The 18,289-nt window shown below is 44.7% G+C and overlaps 2 protein-coding genes across 4 annotated transcripts in view; one reads left to right on the top strand and one right to left on the bottom strand.

Annotated features, from left to right (window-relative positions):
* Positions 1-6,863, bottom strand: part of PRKAR1B (protein kinase cAMP-dependent type I regulatory subunit beta) — a 120,525-nt gene extending 113,662 nt beyond the window's left edge. The window contains exons 1-3 of one of the 2 annotated variants that reach the window (XM_077828855.1): positions 6,688-6,863; positions 5,869-5,950; positions 5,109-5,292 (exon numbers count right to left, since the gene is read on the bottom strand). In XM_077828855.1, coding sequence (XP_077684981.1) covers positions 5,109-5,285 — 177 coding nt within the window. In that variant the 5' untranslated portion in view covers positions 5,286-5,292; positions 5,869-5,950; positions 6,688-6,863. The remainder of the gene's footprint in view (positions 1-5,108; positions 5,293-5,868; positions 5,951-6,687) is intronic. The other variant, XM_077828854.1, reaches the window with a different exon arrangement.
* Positions 6,864-15,006: 8,143 nt separating this feature from the next.
* The window catches only part of DNAAF5 (dynein axonemal assembly factor 5), a 41,743-nt gene continuing 38,460 nt past the window's right edge, over positions 15,007-18,289 (top strand). For both annotated transcript variants that reach the window (XM_077828579.1, XM_077828580.1), the window contains exons 1-3: positions 15,007-15,649; positions 16,196-16,380; positions 17,828-17,952. In XM_077828579.1, the coding sequence (XP_077684705.1) occupies positions 15,097-15,649; positions 16,196-16,380; positions 17,828-17,952 (863 nt within the window). In that variant the 5' untranslated portion in view covers positions 15,007-15,096. The remainder of the gene's footprint in view (positions 15,650-16,195; positions 16,381-17,827; positions 17,953-18,289) is intronic.

Below are 18,289 nucleotides of genomic sequence, written 5' to 3'. Positions count from 1 at the left end.
CACCTCCTAATCAATAACATTGAAGGCAGGCTGGTCTCTGAAATTATGGCCTGTAAGCATCAAGCTGACAACAGGCATTTTTTTCTCTCCTTACCTTTTGCCCAGACCTGACAGTAAATGACTGGTATAGATTTAGATATCAAACTTTAATCAGTTGCAGAAGGCATTGATTTGTGATCTTACCCAGGTATGATCCTCTTGAACCAACAGACCTCATCCGGCTAATACCTGCTCCTTTGTCATTCGTGAGACTATACCTATTTGTGTTTGCACGATAGGGCCACGTGTGATGTATGATTATTGGAGTATATTATGTTTTCTTGAGTTTAATCTCTAGTTTAATTATGCAGTTTAAGATATGTAATGAGATCATTAGCATAATAATACAAACTGTATTTTTCAGTCTCCTGGATGTAACTTCACTGCAGTCAGTAGGGCTGCACCAAGAATTAATTTGACACTGTGGATTTATCTTAATACATTTTCTAATGAGCTCCAGTTTTTAAATGTTTGAGAAAATACCTCTCATCTCAACCCAAAATTTCTCAAGTGAATTTTGGAGAATATGTCCTGGCATTCAAGGCTTTTGCCATTTCTAGTGAAACAAAGCTAGATTTTCCATTAACTTTAGAAATTTGGAAAATGAACTAAAATATCCACTTTTTTGAAAATAACTCTTAGATCAAATGTTTTAAGCAAAGTCTTAAACCCAAAGATTTTCACTGCTCTCCCTAAGCAAGAGAAAATATTGTATGAATAGTCATATTTGGTGTTAGCTCAAACTCTGATGGCAATTATCAAGCTCCTTATTCGGCAAACACAAGGTATATTAAAATTGTCTTGGCACACTTGCCTGTAATAATAGTGTCAGTAGGTATTAAAAACAGGATAGAAGGTTTCTGAAGCAATTCTCTTGACTTTTGTTTACAAATTATAAATCGCCCCATCACAGGCCATCAAAGTGCAGGATTCACCAGTTTTGCACTCTTGGGTCCTGATTCAGCATGTGATGCCCAGAGCCCATATGGAACCTCACTACTTCAGTGGGGTTCCACATGAGGACAGGGATGCACTTGTGCACATGGCAGGGCTGAGGATTTTATGTTGCTAGCAACATATTGGATCTGATCATCCTAAATGCTTCTACTCACTGAGGGGCCACACAGCTCAGTTGGATCTAGGATGATTGCACAGAAAAGAGGGGAGTCCTGCCTCCACAGCACCATCATACTGTTGCCCCTGTGAGTTTAGAGCTCAGCAAGCTGGGTACGGTTGTGAGGACCACTCTCCCACGGCATTGGTTCACCCCATCAATCCCAAACAATTGACCTAGTCAACCTTATCCTACACTGGAAGACCCTCAATGATGTGAGCCCGTTTCCCCTCAAGGACGTCTTTGATCGAGGGAGTCATGCTGCTAGACAGAGACAGAGACTAACCACTATTTGAAAGCTGTAGGTTTCCAGGGATGTCCCAAGATCTGTAGATTCAGGGGGCTCAGTGTTTAAAGTGGTCTGAAAAAAGTGGGGAGCTTATCATAAGCTGGGATCAGCAGCTTTGGAAAGACATTGCTTAAAGTGCACCCCTCAGCAACCCAGCTCAATTCTTTTATTTTTTGGCCAGGTCTACAACCCTTTGGGACTCCAGCCAACTTTAAGCACTGCAGGGTCTGACTCCCCTGACTGTTCCCTAGGAGTTAAGACAAACATTGCCTCCTTCCACTGTCAACATGAAATTCACAGAATTTCCTGTCCTGGTTGGTTTTTTCCTCACATAACAGGTGATCTAGCCCCTAATCTCATTCAGCTTTCAAAACACTGGAAAGTTTTCACTGGTTTGTATGGGGGCAAGTTGTTTGCCTCCTGGTCTATATACTACTATGAAGCATTATGCACTGCTCTCTCCTGAAATAGTAAAAACCTAAGTGAAAACAATGTAAGTTCTCTGGGCAGGGACAATGTAAAGTTCTAATTCTGTATACAGCATCTAACACAATGGAGCCATGATCCCTTGCAACTGCAATTCAAATAAATAATCCCATTAGCCAAGGAGACTAATAATAAAATACTGAAATAATACGGACTAGCGTGGCACATTTTAAGAAAGCGTTTTGCAGAAGTATGATGCACGTCGCCCTCACACTAGCTACAAAGTTCAGAAGATGTGTACATTACAATAGGTAAGTCTCTACCAATACATAGCAAGGTGGAGGAACCAGAATTGGTTTCATTGTACTGAAGTGGAGCTCAGTTTTCAGAAGTTTAGAAAAAACTGTTTTGATGTGAATTTTGTCTTTTTTGTGATATATGTGCCACAGCTAATGATCTTGGTGGTCCACTCAGAGTGTTACCCCCCCATAACATGGTGTATACTCTGAGTTGTTTCCAACAGTATACAAATATTGGGTTTTTTTATTTTAAAACAACCTGAAGCAAATACACTCCAGCAACCACACAACGCACAACAAAAACACTAACCCAGGAACCTATCCTTGCAGCAAAGCCCGTTGCCAACTCTGTCCACATATCTATTCAAGGGACATCATCATAGGACCTAATCACATCAGCCACACTATCAGAGGCTCGTTCACCTGCACATCCACCAACATGATATATGCCAGCAATGCCCCTCTGCCATGTACATTGGCCAAACCGGACAGTCTCTGCGCAAAAGAATAAATGGACACAAATCAGACGTCAAGAATTATAACATTCAAAAATCAGTTGGAGAACACTTCGACCGCTCTGGACACTCAATTACAGACCTAAAAGTCGCAATTATTCAACAACAAAAACTTCAAAAACAGACTCCAACAGGAAACAGCAGAACTGGAATTAATCTGCAAACTGGACACCATTAAATTAGGCTTGAATAAAGAGTGGGAGTGGATGAGTCATTACACTAACTAAAAACTATTTCCCCTGCTCATTTTCCCCCTACTGTTACTCACACCTTCTTGTCAACTCTTCGAAATGGGCCATCCTGATTATCACTACAAACGTTTTTTTTTTCTCCTGCTAATAGCCCACCTTAATCGATTGCTCTCTTTAGAGCTGGCATGGCAACCCCCATTTTTTCATGTTCTCTCTCTCTATATATATATATATCTTCCTACTGTATTTTCCACTACATGCATCTGATGAAGTGGGATTTAGCCCACGAAAGCTTATTCTCAAATAAATATGTTAATCTCTAAGGTGCCACAAGTACTCCTCGTTCTTTCTGCTGATACAGACTAACACAGCTACCACTCTGAAACCTATCATACAAACAATGCATACACAACATATAGTACATAGGCTGCATTTGCAGCCAACTGATTATTATATTTCTTGTTCTGTGCATATTTTTTTCTTTTTAACCTAAAATTCCACATTTACAATAAAAATACTTTTAAAAATGAAGTCAAGTTGCAACCACATCTAACTTAGACCATGATCCTGCAAAGATTTACACACTTACTTTATGCACGCAAACAGTCCCACTAGGACTCTTAGGCTTAAAGTTAAGCATATGTGTAAGTCTTTGCAGGAGTGAGGCCTTGTACAGTTAAAGATCCAGAGCCTCATACTTCCTTCTGCATCTATGCTTGGAGGGAATCCTGTCTCCACAGAGGAGAAAGTTCTTTGCTACGTGCTTCCCCTCTTCCTTCTCATGCCAAGATAGCTTCTGGGAAGCTCTGTCGGGTTCCAGCTGAGGATGTGTTTATCAGTGCTGCTTTTCCCCACAAAGGGCATTTGCCTTTTATGGGGATTTAGGGCCAAGTCTGCCTGTGACCACCTTATGAAGGCCTCATCAGGGGGTAACTGTCTACTCCAGGTGGCTGATTAGTAAATGAGCACCTGGACCTAATAAAGATTATCCAAGCTTAGTTAAAGGAAAACTCTAAATGGAGACAGGAAGCTCTAGTAGGGAGGAGCTCCCTGAAGACGGCTGAGCAGAGAGCCTAGAGGGTGAGCTGTCTGTGGAATCTATCAGAATGGGGAACCTGTAAGAGGTGCTCTTAGAGAGGGGAACCTTGTAGGAAGAGAGATGCAGTCAGCAGGTATCCTAGAGGACCTGGTCTCAGTCAGGGTCTCCTAGACAGTGGCCGGAGGCTTTGCCTGGCAGGGATCACCTGCTGTCCCTGGGGAAGAGTCACAGTGGACTAACCTCCCCTCACTCCAGAGAAGGCTCTCACTCTGGTAGGAGCAAGAGTCCTAACTCCAGAGGCAAAGACTGGAACTGAGAAAATCCTTGAGGAAGAGCCTGGGTAAAGATGAGCACTAGACTCAGGTGAGAGACAGATAGGCTAAGAATGACCCAGTCCTACAGCTGAGATGTTGGGGTGAAAGTTTTGTTTATACTCTGTACTGGCTTTTCTGTTAATAAATGAGACCCTCCACAAGAAGGTGCTTCTTAGCATCCAACTGTCTGTTTGGACTTCTTGATTCCTCTGGGCGTGAGAAAAATCAAGTAAGGGTTCATCTATAACACTATGCCTGTCTGTAAGTGGGCACACCAGATCAGCCTAGCATGATGACATGCCTCTACACTGTGCAACATGCCTTTTCAGAGCAGTCAAAGTATAGACAGTCCCTATAAGCACCACTCCTGTGGTACTTGTGCTCTCCAGTATGGACAGGAGTCAGTGTAGTCAAGTAGCAGATTGGCCTCTGCGCATTTCCCGAGATCTACACAGAACTTGGAGATTCCATGATGGAGGTAAGGGCAAACTACACCTCCTGACATTGGAATGAATAGGAAGAACCCACACATTGCTCTGCTGTGCAGGTCCTTCTGATGGAAGGGGAGAACAGGGCCCTGTATGTTATAATGCTATAAATTTTTGTAACTCTCTGGATCAATTTTACCAGTCAGTGCAATTGTCCTTGCAATCTGAGGAGAAATTATAACCCTTATCCCACAAAAAGAAGTTGTGCATGATATCAGATATTGCACTGCACATATGCAAACAAAAGTTTTTCTCTTAGGAGCTTTTTTAAAAGGATAACTACTAAAGCAGAATGCTAAGAAAAGATTGCACCCAAATATATGAAACTTTAAGAACATCCTTTGCATTCATACACTTGGAAACTGAAAATAGAAGCCACATGAAAGCCACTGACCTTTTCTAATTTTTCAAAATGTTCTCTGAGGAACTTCATTGGCCGGTCTGGTTTTGCTATGCAAAGGTTTACAATGCACTCTTTCAAAATCTGTTGGATGTTATGCTTCTGAACATAGAGTTCACATCCCTTCAGGCTCTCATCTTCTTCCACATTGCAGGAGGAAGAAGCAGCCATCTTCAGGCTTGTAAACAGAAAACAAACGTAGGTAAGAAAATGGTGCAATTAAGATATCAAAGAGAATTCCTGAAGTCTTTTGTCAAAGCAATTTGACAGAACTAAGGTATTTTAATATTGTACATCTTCTCTTCACAAGCTAACAATTCAGCACATGTCAATGTCGTGGCACTTCACACGCAAATATTGAATCATGTCATCTCTACAAAAGCAACATACCAAGAATTACAAAAAGAGCATTCAAATTATTAGACATTCTTCAACATTTGAAAACAATGGTGCAATAAATCATGCACAATATGAGTTTTAAAGATATCTGCTAAATAACAATTTAGACTAATGTCCCTATCGGTATACAAATGGAGTCTAGATCCCTCTCTTCAGGGTGCTAGATTTCTGTAGAAGATGGAGGGGCATCTGTCTCTAGTAAAATACTTTAATACTCTTTTTTTTAAATATATATGGGGCAGAGGAGTTTGGTGATGAAGGAAAAACATGTTTGATTCCTCCAATTAATGTGTGTTCACCCAGTACAAATTAAAAGGACATATGTTTGTGGTCTTTTCGATCTATATTAACTTACTTATATCAGAAGATCATTTAAGTTTCATCACATCTTCTCAATTCCCATCATCAGAGCATCTTTTGAGGTTTGCTTTCAACCCCTAGGAATGTTTCAGGAGGGGACAATTTCAAACAAGAGGGATTTTTTTTTTTTTTTTTTACAGAAAAACAATAGATGAGATGCTTAAATGCTCCCTTGGAACAAAAACGACACAGCAAAATCCTTCATCACAAGAGCCAGATGCTCTTATAAACCTGGCTCAAAATGAATCCGAAACGAGACAATTCTCCCTCCACCTAACTGAAACTTGGGCTAAGGTTGGGGATTATGTCTTAAAACAGATTTGGAGGGAAACCCCTTCCTCCCAAGAATTCATTTCAAAGCAGTTTTTAAAGCGTCTCCCTCCAGTGGGAGAGAATTTAGCTGTGTGTTTTACAATGAAGTGGGAGAAATTTCATGCTGGACTGGGATTTGTTTTCGGGTAGGGGTGTAGGAAAGGGGGCATCTCCTCTTCTTTCAATTGTCCCAGTGCTGGAGACGATATCCCCCCCATCAGAGCATCTCCCAGCCTTTGTGAATGGCACCATGTGGGGGTGAATAAGGGGGGAGAGAATAAGCAGCCCCCTCCCCTGCCTCCACCACTAGCACCAGGCTTTGTGCTGAAATAAACTCATTGTTGCTGGGGAGCAGCTCCAAAGCCTGGGGATGGGGGAGGGATGGAGAGGGAAAGGGGCTGTCAACACCGGAGAGGAAGGAGGACGGAAGGGTGCCAAACCAGGCTAGGGGACAAGAGGAGCCGTGGGGAAAGGATGTGGAGGGAGAGGGCCATATAAATACCTGAGTGGCTGGAGCAGTGACAGCAGCAGCTCTCCTCTCTCTCCCCTTACGCGGCGGGGAGGGGGGGGGGGGTCCTGTTATTCCGCAGCGCGGCCGCCTCCTCCTTCCCTGGCTGCTGCTACCTTTCCTCTCCCTGGGCAGCCGTGGACGGGCTCCAGCTGAGGGGTCCCCTTCGCCGCCCTGCCCCCCACCCCCACCCCCCGCCGACCCCAGAGAGCTCGCCTGCAAAGCGTTCGGGCGCTGCAGCAGCTCCCCGGCAGGAAGTCCCGTCTGCTGTCACTCACGCGGAAGCGCAGCCTCCCTCACCAGGCAAAGCCGGCTCTGGCTCTGGCTCTGGCTCTCGGGGGGAGGGCCGGGGCAGGCGAGGGGGGAGAGGCACCAAAGGAGGGGCACGCAGCCTGCCCCAGGGGCCGCAGCGTGTCTGAGAGAGGCAGATAGGTACGCCCCAAGCTGCCCCAAAGTGCCCTGGACATCTGGAGCTTGCTTTTGGGGATGGTGCTTAGGAGATGGAGTAAAGGGCCAGAGGAAATGGCAGATGTGACATCGGTGCCTCTCTGTGACAGGTATACCAACCCATTCTCTGTTTCTATGGCTCATACCCTGGCAGTCTTGCTGCGTCCCCAGCTGCCCCAATAGCAGCAGTTGCCAGGTGTGCTTATGATCTGCTCTTGGCACCAAGGCTGCACCCATTTAGCTGCCTGTGCCTTTGTCACCCCTATTAGATTACAGCAGTGTACTTGACTTGGAGTTATGCCTTGAAACTTCTCATGCAGAAAGCGGTGGCTTATCCGCAACATGTCCCTGGACGTGCACATTACACCTGTGCTCCACAACCACCAGCTAAGGTCCGGATCAAGCTGAAGGGGCTGCGTTTGACCTCTAAAGCCCAACATGGTGTGGGGCTTGTCACTTTCAGAAACTGCCTCTCTACCCTGTGATATTGCAGCTGTTGTCATCCTGTGAGGTGCTCAGGCTCAGAGTTCCAATGTGCTACCATTCTGTTCTACATAATTTCTTATACAACCCTCCTCGGCATAGTCCTGATGCCTTCCTGTCGTGCAATAAGGAACGTGACTAATCTGTGTCATGTGATACATTTTCTTTCCAGGAGTGGAACCATGTGCACTGTATAGGTTCTTGGGGAACCAAGGGCTGAGAGTCACCTTGTTACCCTCTGCCTCCAGCATGAGGGAGACTTGTTTGTGCTTAACTGGGGGTCAGCTCTCTGATGCTGCCAGCCTGTGAGCCAGCCAAGCACTCTCTTCTGGGCTATGCCAGCCCTTACTTTGCCTTGCAGGTTAACAATAGGCGCATCCTATCCCCAAACCTCTTTGAAGTGTTCCCCTGTAGTGTCCAGCTCTTTATCCACCAAACACTCCCAGAAACAGCAGGTCTCCAGTCCCCAAGGAGAAAATGTACACACCAGCTTGTATGATTCAACTCGGGATCAGCCCTTAATATCCCAACACTTGGATATATTTATAGTGAAATCAACAAATATGTTTATTATCAGAGTCAAGAGATAGTAAGAATAATGAAAACCAAAGGTTACATTTCGAACAAAATCATAACATGATTTCTAGAGACTAAACTTAACAGGCTAACCTTCTGTCTAAAGGAATGTATCTCATCGCAAATGTCCTTTGCAGCATTTTAACCAAGGCCCTTTGTGATCCCATTTTCATGAATGTAATCATACTGTCTGCTTCCTAGGCAGAGAATGAAGTGGTGTTTTCCTTCTCCTTATATCCCCAAAAGTTCACTGTCTGTACCCAGAACCAAGATAACCTCTGTGGCTTTGTTTCCATTGTGCTGCCTCCCTGTTGATTTCACATCCTCCTGTTGACTTCATACGTAAATGACTCTCTATGGTGTTAACCTTACAATGTTTAATTTACATGCCAACAGACTGGTGACTAAACCTCTTTTGCATGACAGAAAGCCAGTTTGTCAACTCTGCCGTGATACACACTTTAAAGCACATTTTCAGTAGGCATACATAACTCCTTGCATAGTATTGGTACATACATTTCACAATTATATTAATCATCACTGTGATTCTGGCTTTTCTTTAAGATCTCACATGCCATATTTTGTTGAACCAGAATGTACATACCAGAAACCTTGTAAGCTGGCAGTGAAGCGTTCATTGATCACAATAGGGTTTTGTTTAGGCAGGGCTTTGTTTTCGTCTTTTAAATATATGTGCTGCTGTGTAGTTGTTAGAGAAGGCAGGTCAGAAAAGTGTGTCTTGCACTTGGAACTGAAGGTGGGAATGTTTGTGATGGTCCTCAATTCCCAGGGGAGTTCATTCCAGTCTCTCAGACCAGACCCTGAGAAAGCTCTGTCTCCTGCACAGACAAGACGTAGCCTGTGGTTCTCCAAAGACCAGATTTGGTGACCTTCAGGACATGCAGCCTGTTCTCCCAGGCTTTTTGGGGTGTGAGGGGAAGGGCAATTAATTTGGGGTGAAAGGAAGCTATGATGGAGGCTTAACCACAGCCAGCTAATGTGTTTGTCCACAATGGATGGCAGTAACTGGTGTTAACAACATGCTAACTAAAACATGTGAGATAACAGTTTTTCTAACACACCTCCATTTCTCTAGTATAGACATACCCTCAAGAATCACAGGGTAAAAGGTTAATAAGAGGATATCTCTAGGATATAACTAGGACAGCTGGTGTTTAATAAACCCATTAATGGTTTAGAAAAAGGAGACAACAATGAAGTGGCAACACTGGCAGATAATACAAATTATTTAGGCTAGTCAATAGTAGACAAGACTCTAAAAAACTCGAGAGAGTCCTAAGCAAGCTAGGCAAATGAGCAGCATAATGGCAGATGAAATTCAGCATCAGTAAATGCAAGGTGATTTGAAAAGAATAATTTGAATTACTCATAACAATTGCTAGGTTCTAAATTAACTGCAATCACTCAGGAAAACTAGCTTGTTGACACCAGTCACACATCTGCCCAATGCACAGTAGTGGTCAGACAAGCACTATGCTGCATAAAGAATGAGAGAGACACTAATATTAAAAATATATAAATTGATGGCATGTTCTCACTGTGAATACTATGTTTAGTTCTGGTTACCCCACCTCAAAAAAGATAGAAGGGGATGCAGAGATAGGTGATGAAAATAATTAGTGAAATGGAAAGATTTCTACGTAAGAAGAAACTGAAGATCGGGACTGTTTAATGTAGAGAGAAAATGATAAAGAGGGAATATGACTGAGGTATATAAAATAATGAATGATAAAGGGAAAATATTCAATTGGTTCTGTTTACACTATCTGTTCTATTTACAAGAACAAGGAGGCATTCAGTGAAACAAATTGCATACATTTAAAACAGATAAAAAGATATACTTTTATACCTAACACCTAATTAACCTGTGGGACTTGATGCCACGAGGTATCAAATGAACCCAAGAGTTTAGCAGGATTTGAAAAAGAAATTGGCATTTATATGGATAATGAGAACATCCACACTACCATAAGGTTCCTACATAGGGGCATATGCCAACCTTGCTTGGGGTTAGAAAGAAAGCTCCCTTATGGGCCAGTTATTCCATAACTGTCCATTATGGGATATCTTGCAACTCTTTTAGAAGCATCTGGTAATGGCTACTGTTAGAAACAGATAATACACTAGATGGACAACTGTTCTTACTCAACAGGGCAGTTCCTATGGTCTCAAATATTTACAAAATGCATCAAATGAATCTATCTTTTGAATGTCTGTAATGTGCCTAGAGTATGGGAGAAACTTGAAAAAAATTAAAGAATTAAAAGACTAGAGGTAAAATTTTCATAAGTATCTAAGGAACCAAAGTCCCATTGAAAGTCACTAAGTGACTTGTGTACTTTTGAAAATTTTATCCTCTACACAGAGAGGCCTTTTCTCAGGGTCAGGTTAGGCTGTATGTAGTCTCCTTCTGTTGTTGATCACTACACTCTGAACAGCTCCCACTGTTCCATAGCCATTCATGCCTGGCTAGTAGATACACAGCTGGGCTCATCTCAGGCATGCTTAATACCCAAGAATGTATTATGTATCTGTCTCATGATGTCAGGTCTTGAATCGGCTGGGATTACTGCATTGTCCCCTTTAAGCAAAACCCCATCTTGCACATATAGCTCATCCTTTCCCAGTGATAGAGGGTGACCTCCTGCGGCTCTTCTGCCTTGCAGTCTGACCACCCTTGAAGTATTGTTTTACTCCCTGTAGCATCCCATCCTGTTCAATGCTTTGGTGGTGGATTGCCTGAAGCCTCCCACCAGATATGTAGAAGTATTATAGCATGATGATAGACTATCTCCTATTCCAGTGGTTCACAACCAGGGATCTGGGGTCCCCTGCGAGAGCCGCAAGCAGGTTTCAGGGGGTCCATCAAGCATGGCTGGCTTTAGACTTGGTAAGGTCCAGGACAGAAAGCCAAAGTCATGCTGTGCAGGACTGCAGCCTGGACCCCCAAGTCCCACCACCCGGGGCTAAAGCCAAAGCCTGAGAAACGTAGCTTCACGATGCCCCCCTGTGGCGTGGGGCCCTGGGAACTTGCACTGCTTGCTGCCTCCTAAAGCTGGCCCCTGCTTTTACATGCAGAAAAACAGTTGTTGTGGCACAGCGGGGCCATGGAGTTTCTATAGCATGTTGGAGGGCCTCAGAAAGAAACTGTCCTATTCCCCAGAGCCATCTCTGTTGTGACTTTCCCGGGCAGTACCTCGTACACACCTCAAAGCATTGCAGTCCCAATAACCTATGCTGTAGTCATTTCAATGCACTTTACAGTGGCTTTTTTGTGATGCTTTCTAATGGTTTGTGCAAGGCATTTTGTCTGAAAATTCTGCTTTCCTGGGGGTCTGAATCCACTTCATGCTGCCTGTTTGCTGGATTTTCAAACTAAGCCAAATTGTCAGCATCCCTCAAGAATATGCAATGAAGTAAGTCATACTGTGCCAGCTGTCTATACTAACTCCTAACTGCACTTTGTGCTTCTTATCTTGGTATGTTAAAGATTGACTTGGTAAGCCATGTCTTTGCCTTGGCTTTAGAATCAAGTCATACATTGAAACCATTATCCCTTTACAGTATAGTCTTGCTCCTCGCCCGCAAGTCATTGTGCATGGGTGGACCCCTGCATCTGTGCAGAGTCCTGTTGTAGTCAATGGGGCCCAACAGAGGTTCAGGTGTCTGCTGGTAAGCAACAAACTGCAGGACTGTGGCCCAATTGTAGTTTTACTGTAATGCCACCACAAAGTGAATATTAATTGGTCGGATGAGATATATGCATAGGTACCACGGAGATTTGTTAGGAGTTTGCATGGAGGATGGGGCAGTGTGAATATATCTCAATCTGTTTGATATCATACGAATGAGATGCCTCCCACTTAGTCCCAGCAAGTTGTCAGTGCAACCCCATGACTGGGAAAAGTTTGGAAGCCCCTGATTGAGCCCCGGATATAATGTTTCATGCTTCAATAGTCAGATCTGCCTAGCAACACTTGATCATCGGAGGGAGACAAGATTTTCAGCCTTTCACTATCAGATTTTTTTTAAATTACATCACACTTAGGCCAAAATGTCCAAATGTGGGTAACTCAGCATCTTTGATTATGTATATGCCCTGATTTTCAAACGTGTATAGTCTGAGGACTGATGCACCAGCCACCAGTCATCAATGATGATGACATTGTACCAGGCGTCATAGAATGAAGTTCCCAGATCTGGCTCAATCCTGCAAATCTACAAATCTCTGGGGCAGCCTCACAGGTGATGCCAGGTAGGGTCAAGTTGTGCATCCCTTCACACATCAATGTAGAGTCTGAGAGCACCGTGCTGGGGTATTTTTGTCCATCCTGGTGACATGTTCAAAGAGCATGCAATGCTGCTTTCAAATGCAGCGAGCGATTAGAGGAAGGCCAGATCTCTGCGAGATTATTGATTTAGATACCTATTGTTACACATCCAATTTCTGAAGAATGTAGCCTTCACCTTTAATTAGCACTTTATTCCTTCGAAGCACTGTGCAAGTGTAACCCTTCTGCCAGGCCAAGTTGATAGCAGCAAGGGCCGGGTGCAGTACACAGGGGTTCCCTCTCATCAAAGCAAATGCAAAACTGGCTCGAGCCCCCACCCAGTGACCTGGGAAAATCTTACACACCCCCTGGGCGCCTCAAAGAGGCAATACTTCCCCTCTCGCAAGCATAGAGTCTCGGTGTAGCAGAGAATCTTTACTAACATGAGGTAAACGACATCAGCATTAAATTGGGGAAACACCACAACTAGTGTTCATTAACCAAACCATGAGCAAAGACCCACCCCAGCAAATTGGGCCACATCCTTTCCCTCGGGTTCTTGAATCCCAGAACCCAAATGTCTCTTGAGTCCAGCAATCCACAAATCACCCAAAGTTCAAAAAGTCCAGCCCCAGAGTTCAAAAGTTCATTTGCAGAGTGTTGCTCCCCAGTCTGGCTAAAATGTGCCTGTGTGGGGGGGAAGAGGTAAGGGGCACCTTAGGTGTCCTGAAGCTGACTGCCCCACAGGGCTCTGCTCCGCTGTCTCACGACCGGCTCCGCTCTGCACAGCTCGCCGTCTCACAAACACTTCACCCCGCCATCTCACAAACAGCTCTGCTCAGCTCGCCATCTCACAAACACTCCGCTGTCTCACCAACGGCTCCGCTCTGCACAGCTCACCTCACCATCTCACGAACACTCCGCCAGCATATCCATGAACAGCACCACTGCACTCTAGTTCTTCCAGCTCCCCACTACTTGACACAGTGCTCAGTGATTCCAGCTCTCAGTGATTTCAGCTCATAGTACTGGGAGCCTTAGGGCTGGTGCACCATAAGGCTAAAGTGAATTCAGCACAGTACCCTTAGCAAGACTCTTAATAGACCCAAAATTAGCTCTGACATTCCACAGTGGAAAGAGACAGAGATACAATTGGTGTTTCTGGCCCTCAGAAAGAGGCCCACTCCACCAGGTACAAATACCTGTCTCAAGCCTCTCTCAATTCACAGAGTTTTGGAACCCATGTCCCTTGCCTAGCGAGTGCTCCTTAGTTGATGGTGAGTCCCTCCATCATAACAAAAGGCCAAGTACAGTTCTAAGCACAGTTCCCATAATCTGGGTAATAACAATTTATTCTTCCCACCCTAATAACAGAGACACTGGGGATCCCACAACAGCCAAAGTGACCATTTGGGCAGTTATGGCCTCATTCTAGGCGGGGTGGGTGTGCCTATACAAATGAGATCAGCCCCTGAAGTTCTTTTCCACAACTTGCCACACCTCACCACCAGATGTCAGGGTGGAGCTCATCCTGACTCTGCTTACACAAGCATTGCTGTACAATATTACAAAAAAGGCCCTGAACCTGCACTTGGATCACCCCATGGGTCTAATCACAGGATTGGGGCCAACAATTAATAGGCAATTTTAAACATTTTGACATTCGTCAGCATCACCATGCAACATTTCACAAGGCTCCAAAAGTTCCTTTGGGGTCCCTTTTCAACATTTAAAGCAGCAATCCCCTTTCAGGATATGGGTGATGCAGTTATTTTGGGGATTAATATCAAGACACTGGTGTAATGATTCTCTGCACTTTGATAGTACCTTCCATCCAAAGATAGGGTGATTATATGAAAAAGCAAAGAACAGAGCTTTGGGTTTTTTAATTCCCACAGACGCTGACTTTTAAGGGACTGCACCCTACAACATTTACTTAAGCTACGCAATCAGTGTTTCACTGTGATTAGTGGTGAATGCTAACACAAAGCAAGCCCTTCTCCCAGGAGACAGAATATTAGGCACCAGCTCAGGGTAGGGTTGCCAACTCTGACTGAAGCCATTCCGGGAGATTTCCCCACTGATGTAATATCATTTTCTTAAAATGATCTATTAAAATCTCCTGGATTGCTTTCAATAGTTGCCGGGAGATCGATGCTAATTCCAGGAGACTCTAGGCCAATCCTGGAGGGTTGGCAACCGTAGCTACGGGGCAGCCTTTATGCTGTACTGTGTCAGGACAACTACATTGCAAATGCTGTTAGCCCCAGCTAACACATAGGGAAACTGAGACAGGGAAGCTGTCAAATGACTTGCCCAAGGCCCCATGGGAATTAAACCCAGCAGTGCTGGCTCCCCGCTATGCACTTTAACTCCTGACCCATGCTCCCTCTATAACCCCCCATCACTCTCTCGAACTGTCTCTGCGAGACCCACCACAGCCTCAGTGTCCGTGTCCGCCAGAGCCCCCTGCCAATAAAGTTTCTTGCATGTTGAAATTGCCGTAAAGCATGTGTTTGCTGCCGTGAAAGCGGCTGCCAGCAGAGCAGAGTCCTTAGTAACGGGCCGCAGCGGGGAGTCTGAGCCTCCTTAGCGACGCTCCAGCATGGCCGAGGATGGGGCTCTGGGTGACCAACGCCGGGTGGCGGAGGTGGTCCAGGCGCTGGGCCGGCACCTGGGCAGCCTGCAGGAGCCCGGCCGGGATGCGCGGCTGCGGGCTCTGCGGGCCATCCGGGCCGAGGTGCAGGAGCGGCCGCTCTCGGCCCCGGTGCTGCAGGAGGTCTTCGCCAAGCAGCTGCTGCGGCCGCTGGTGCGGTGCCTGGTGGGGGATCCGGCCGAGCGCTGCCGGGAGCTGGCCGTCCAGCTCACCTACCACGGCCTGAGCCACAGTGTCCGGCCCGCTGAGGGCCTGCCCTGCTTGCTGCCGGCCCTGGCCCAGCGCCTCAGCCCGCCGCAGGGGCAATCGCAGGAGCCCTGCGAGGAGCTGCGCCTGGCCCTGATCCAGCTCCTGGGCCTCGTGCTGGAGCTCTGCGGGACCGCCCTGGCCCCCTACCTGCCCGAGGTCATCCACATCCTGCAGGCCACCCTCCTCGACCCCTACCCCGAGGTCAAGCGTGAAAGCTGCAGGTGTGCGGCCGCCAGCGCCAGGGCTATGCCAGGTGGGACCCGGGGAAGGCAGCCACGGGGAGCTGCGGGTGCACAGGGTCCTGCGCTCGGGGTTAGTGATTGGAGAGGAGAGAGATGGTGGGGAAGCCAGGGAGGATGAGGGATCTGCAGGAGCATTGTTAGTGGCCCTGACTCGGATGAAGAGGGTGATCTGGGGGCGGAACTCAGGGTGCCGGGCACCTGGCTGGAGGAGTTGCAGGTATGTGGACAGTGCTGCTCTGGCCATCCTAACTGGGGATGGGGGAGTAGAGGGCAGGGTAGAAAGAATGGGACCAGAATTACAGGGAACAAGCTGCAGCAGGAGGAGGGTGCTGGGATGGTCATGGGACTGGGATGATAGTGGCAGAGATGCAAATGTGCTGTTATCCCAGTCTAACACACTCTGCCAAATGAGACCATATATATACATAAACATAGCTATATAAATCAGATTCATGTCCAGAAGGTGCTATATAAATGCAGGGTGATGTTTGCACAAGGTCTGTTGTAGGCATACCTATAAAGACAGAGCTGAGCTTTCTCTCTTTTTCCTTTAACAGAACACTTTCATATGCACTCAGAATTTTTGATAAAACCCTTAATGCAAACAGTATCACACCAGCACTTCCGAGTCCGTGTTGCTGTGATTCAGGCCACAGGAACGGTGATACAGTTTGGCAACGGAAAGTCTGTAGATGATGTTCTCTCTCATTTGGCCCAGCGACTTTTTGATGAAATTCCTCAGGTAACTCTACTTTATTTTGTCTAGATTTTTGCCTCGCCTTCGTTAACATATTTCTAGGAATAAAAATAATGTAATAAAAATATCTGTTCACTACTTAATGCCAATTAAATTGTTCTCCTAGCTTCATTAAGATTTTCGGCTTCAGCTGAATTTAAGTATTTGTATATTAATGTATAAAGTTGACCAAGTAAAAATTAGCCACCAAGGAGGGATCCTCAAAAATTAGGGAGGATGGCATGTTCTTGTGAATAAAGCTGTAATACTCAACTTTTGTGGGGAGGGTGTGTGGTCTAGTATCAGAAGTTCTGGATTGTGTTCCAGTTTGTACTACTCCTAGCTACATAATTTTGGAGATGTCACTTAGGGCTAGATTTTTATGGGAGTTAGGTACCTAAATACTTCTAAAAATCTGGTCCTTTGGCTCTTTTGTCCCTCAGTAATATGGGTATAATTGAAGAGAACTTTTTTGGTTTGTTTTATGAATGTCTCTCCAGGAGCTGACAAAAATCTTCGTAAAATCAAAGGGATTTGCAATAATCCTTCAGCACAATAGTATTTAGCAGATAGGAAATTTGAAGACCAAGTAAACCAGAAAATCTAAAGTGTTGGTTGACAGAGTTGAGTGATAGCGTTTATGTTCTCCCTGCAGTCTTAGGGCTTGATCCAGTAAGGGACTGAGCACTCTGGCCTGTTCCAGCAAAACACATATGTAAATGTTTAAGCATATGATTGGTTCCATTGACTTTTAATGGGATTATTCATGTACATAAAGTTAAGCACACCCTTAAGTGCTTGCTGGATTGGGCCAGCTAGGGGGAACGCAAGTATTTTAGGTTAAATGGAGTTTCATAAAATCTAGATTTTACCATATCTACATCGCATGTGTTAGGCTTGAGAGCCTTGCTTAAAATGTGCTGTATAAATGAAGAATTATTTTTTTAAATATTTTTTATTAGTAGACGGTGCCATGTTTTTACCTCATTTCATAATGTACTCCCTCTAAGAACTACTGTGTTTTAGAATGTGTCGGACTTTATCCACCATTTAAATGGAAATACAGTATGGCCTTGTCTACACTGCCACTTTATAGTGCTGCAATTTTCTCACTTAAACTGCAGCAGTGCTTAAACGTTGCTAGTGAAGACATACCCTATGTTGGAGCTGTTTACTTCAGGGAATGATGAGCTAAGATAATGGTGATCAGGACATGCAGGTAGTCTACTCCTATAGTTTGTCTGATTATTTTTTTCCCCCCTCAAAGCTTACTTGTCTTGTATGAAAGTTCATTATTTGTGTGTGTTGTTGTTTTTTGTAAATAGATTTGATAAATGACTCTTCTAGACACTTTGCTAAAGTTTACTCTAAGGTTTTTGTTTTCAAAGTTCTTCCCTTCATGTTATGGGACTGTAGGAAAATTTGCAGTGTGTTGTTTCTCTCACCTTTTTAGGTTCGGCAAGCTGTTACAAGTGTTGTTGGAGAATGGCTGTTGCACCTGCGGGATAGATATTCTTACTTTCACAAGTTGATTCCTTTGTTACTTAGCAGCTTTACTGATGAAATGCCTGAGAACAAGTAAGCAGAACAAAGGATCCAGTTTTTATAGATAACTTTGTATTAAAGTACTTCTGCACTCAGGTCGGAGTTCAGGAAAACGTCCTGCTCTTCTATTTAGCTGATTTTCTTATTTCTACACACAACTTTTCGGTAATTTTTTTTTGTTATTGCTGCATTCAAATAAGTGTGATTATAAAGAGGGTAGAGGAGGTTGTATTCTTCTTCTCAAAGCAAAAGGGTTTTTTCTCCCAGCTAGTTGAGATTCACACTGTTTATTTCTGTTGAACTGAAGCTTCATTTAAAAAAAAAAAATATTCTGGCCATTACAGTTGCATAAGTGTATCTGAAGTTAGTG

Source organism: Eretmochelys imbricata, chromosome 10, assembly GCF_965152235.1.
Source record: "Eretmochelys imbricata isolate rEreImb1 chromosome 10, rEreImb1.hap1, whole genome shotgun sequence".
Taxonomy (NCBI): Eukaryota; Metazoa; Chordata; order Testudines; family Cheloniidae; genus Eretmochelys; species Eretmochelys imbricata.
This window is presented reverse-complemented; position numbering and strand designations above follow the sequence as displayed.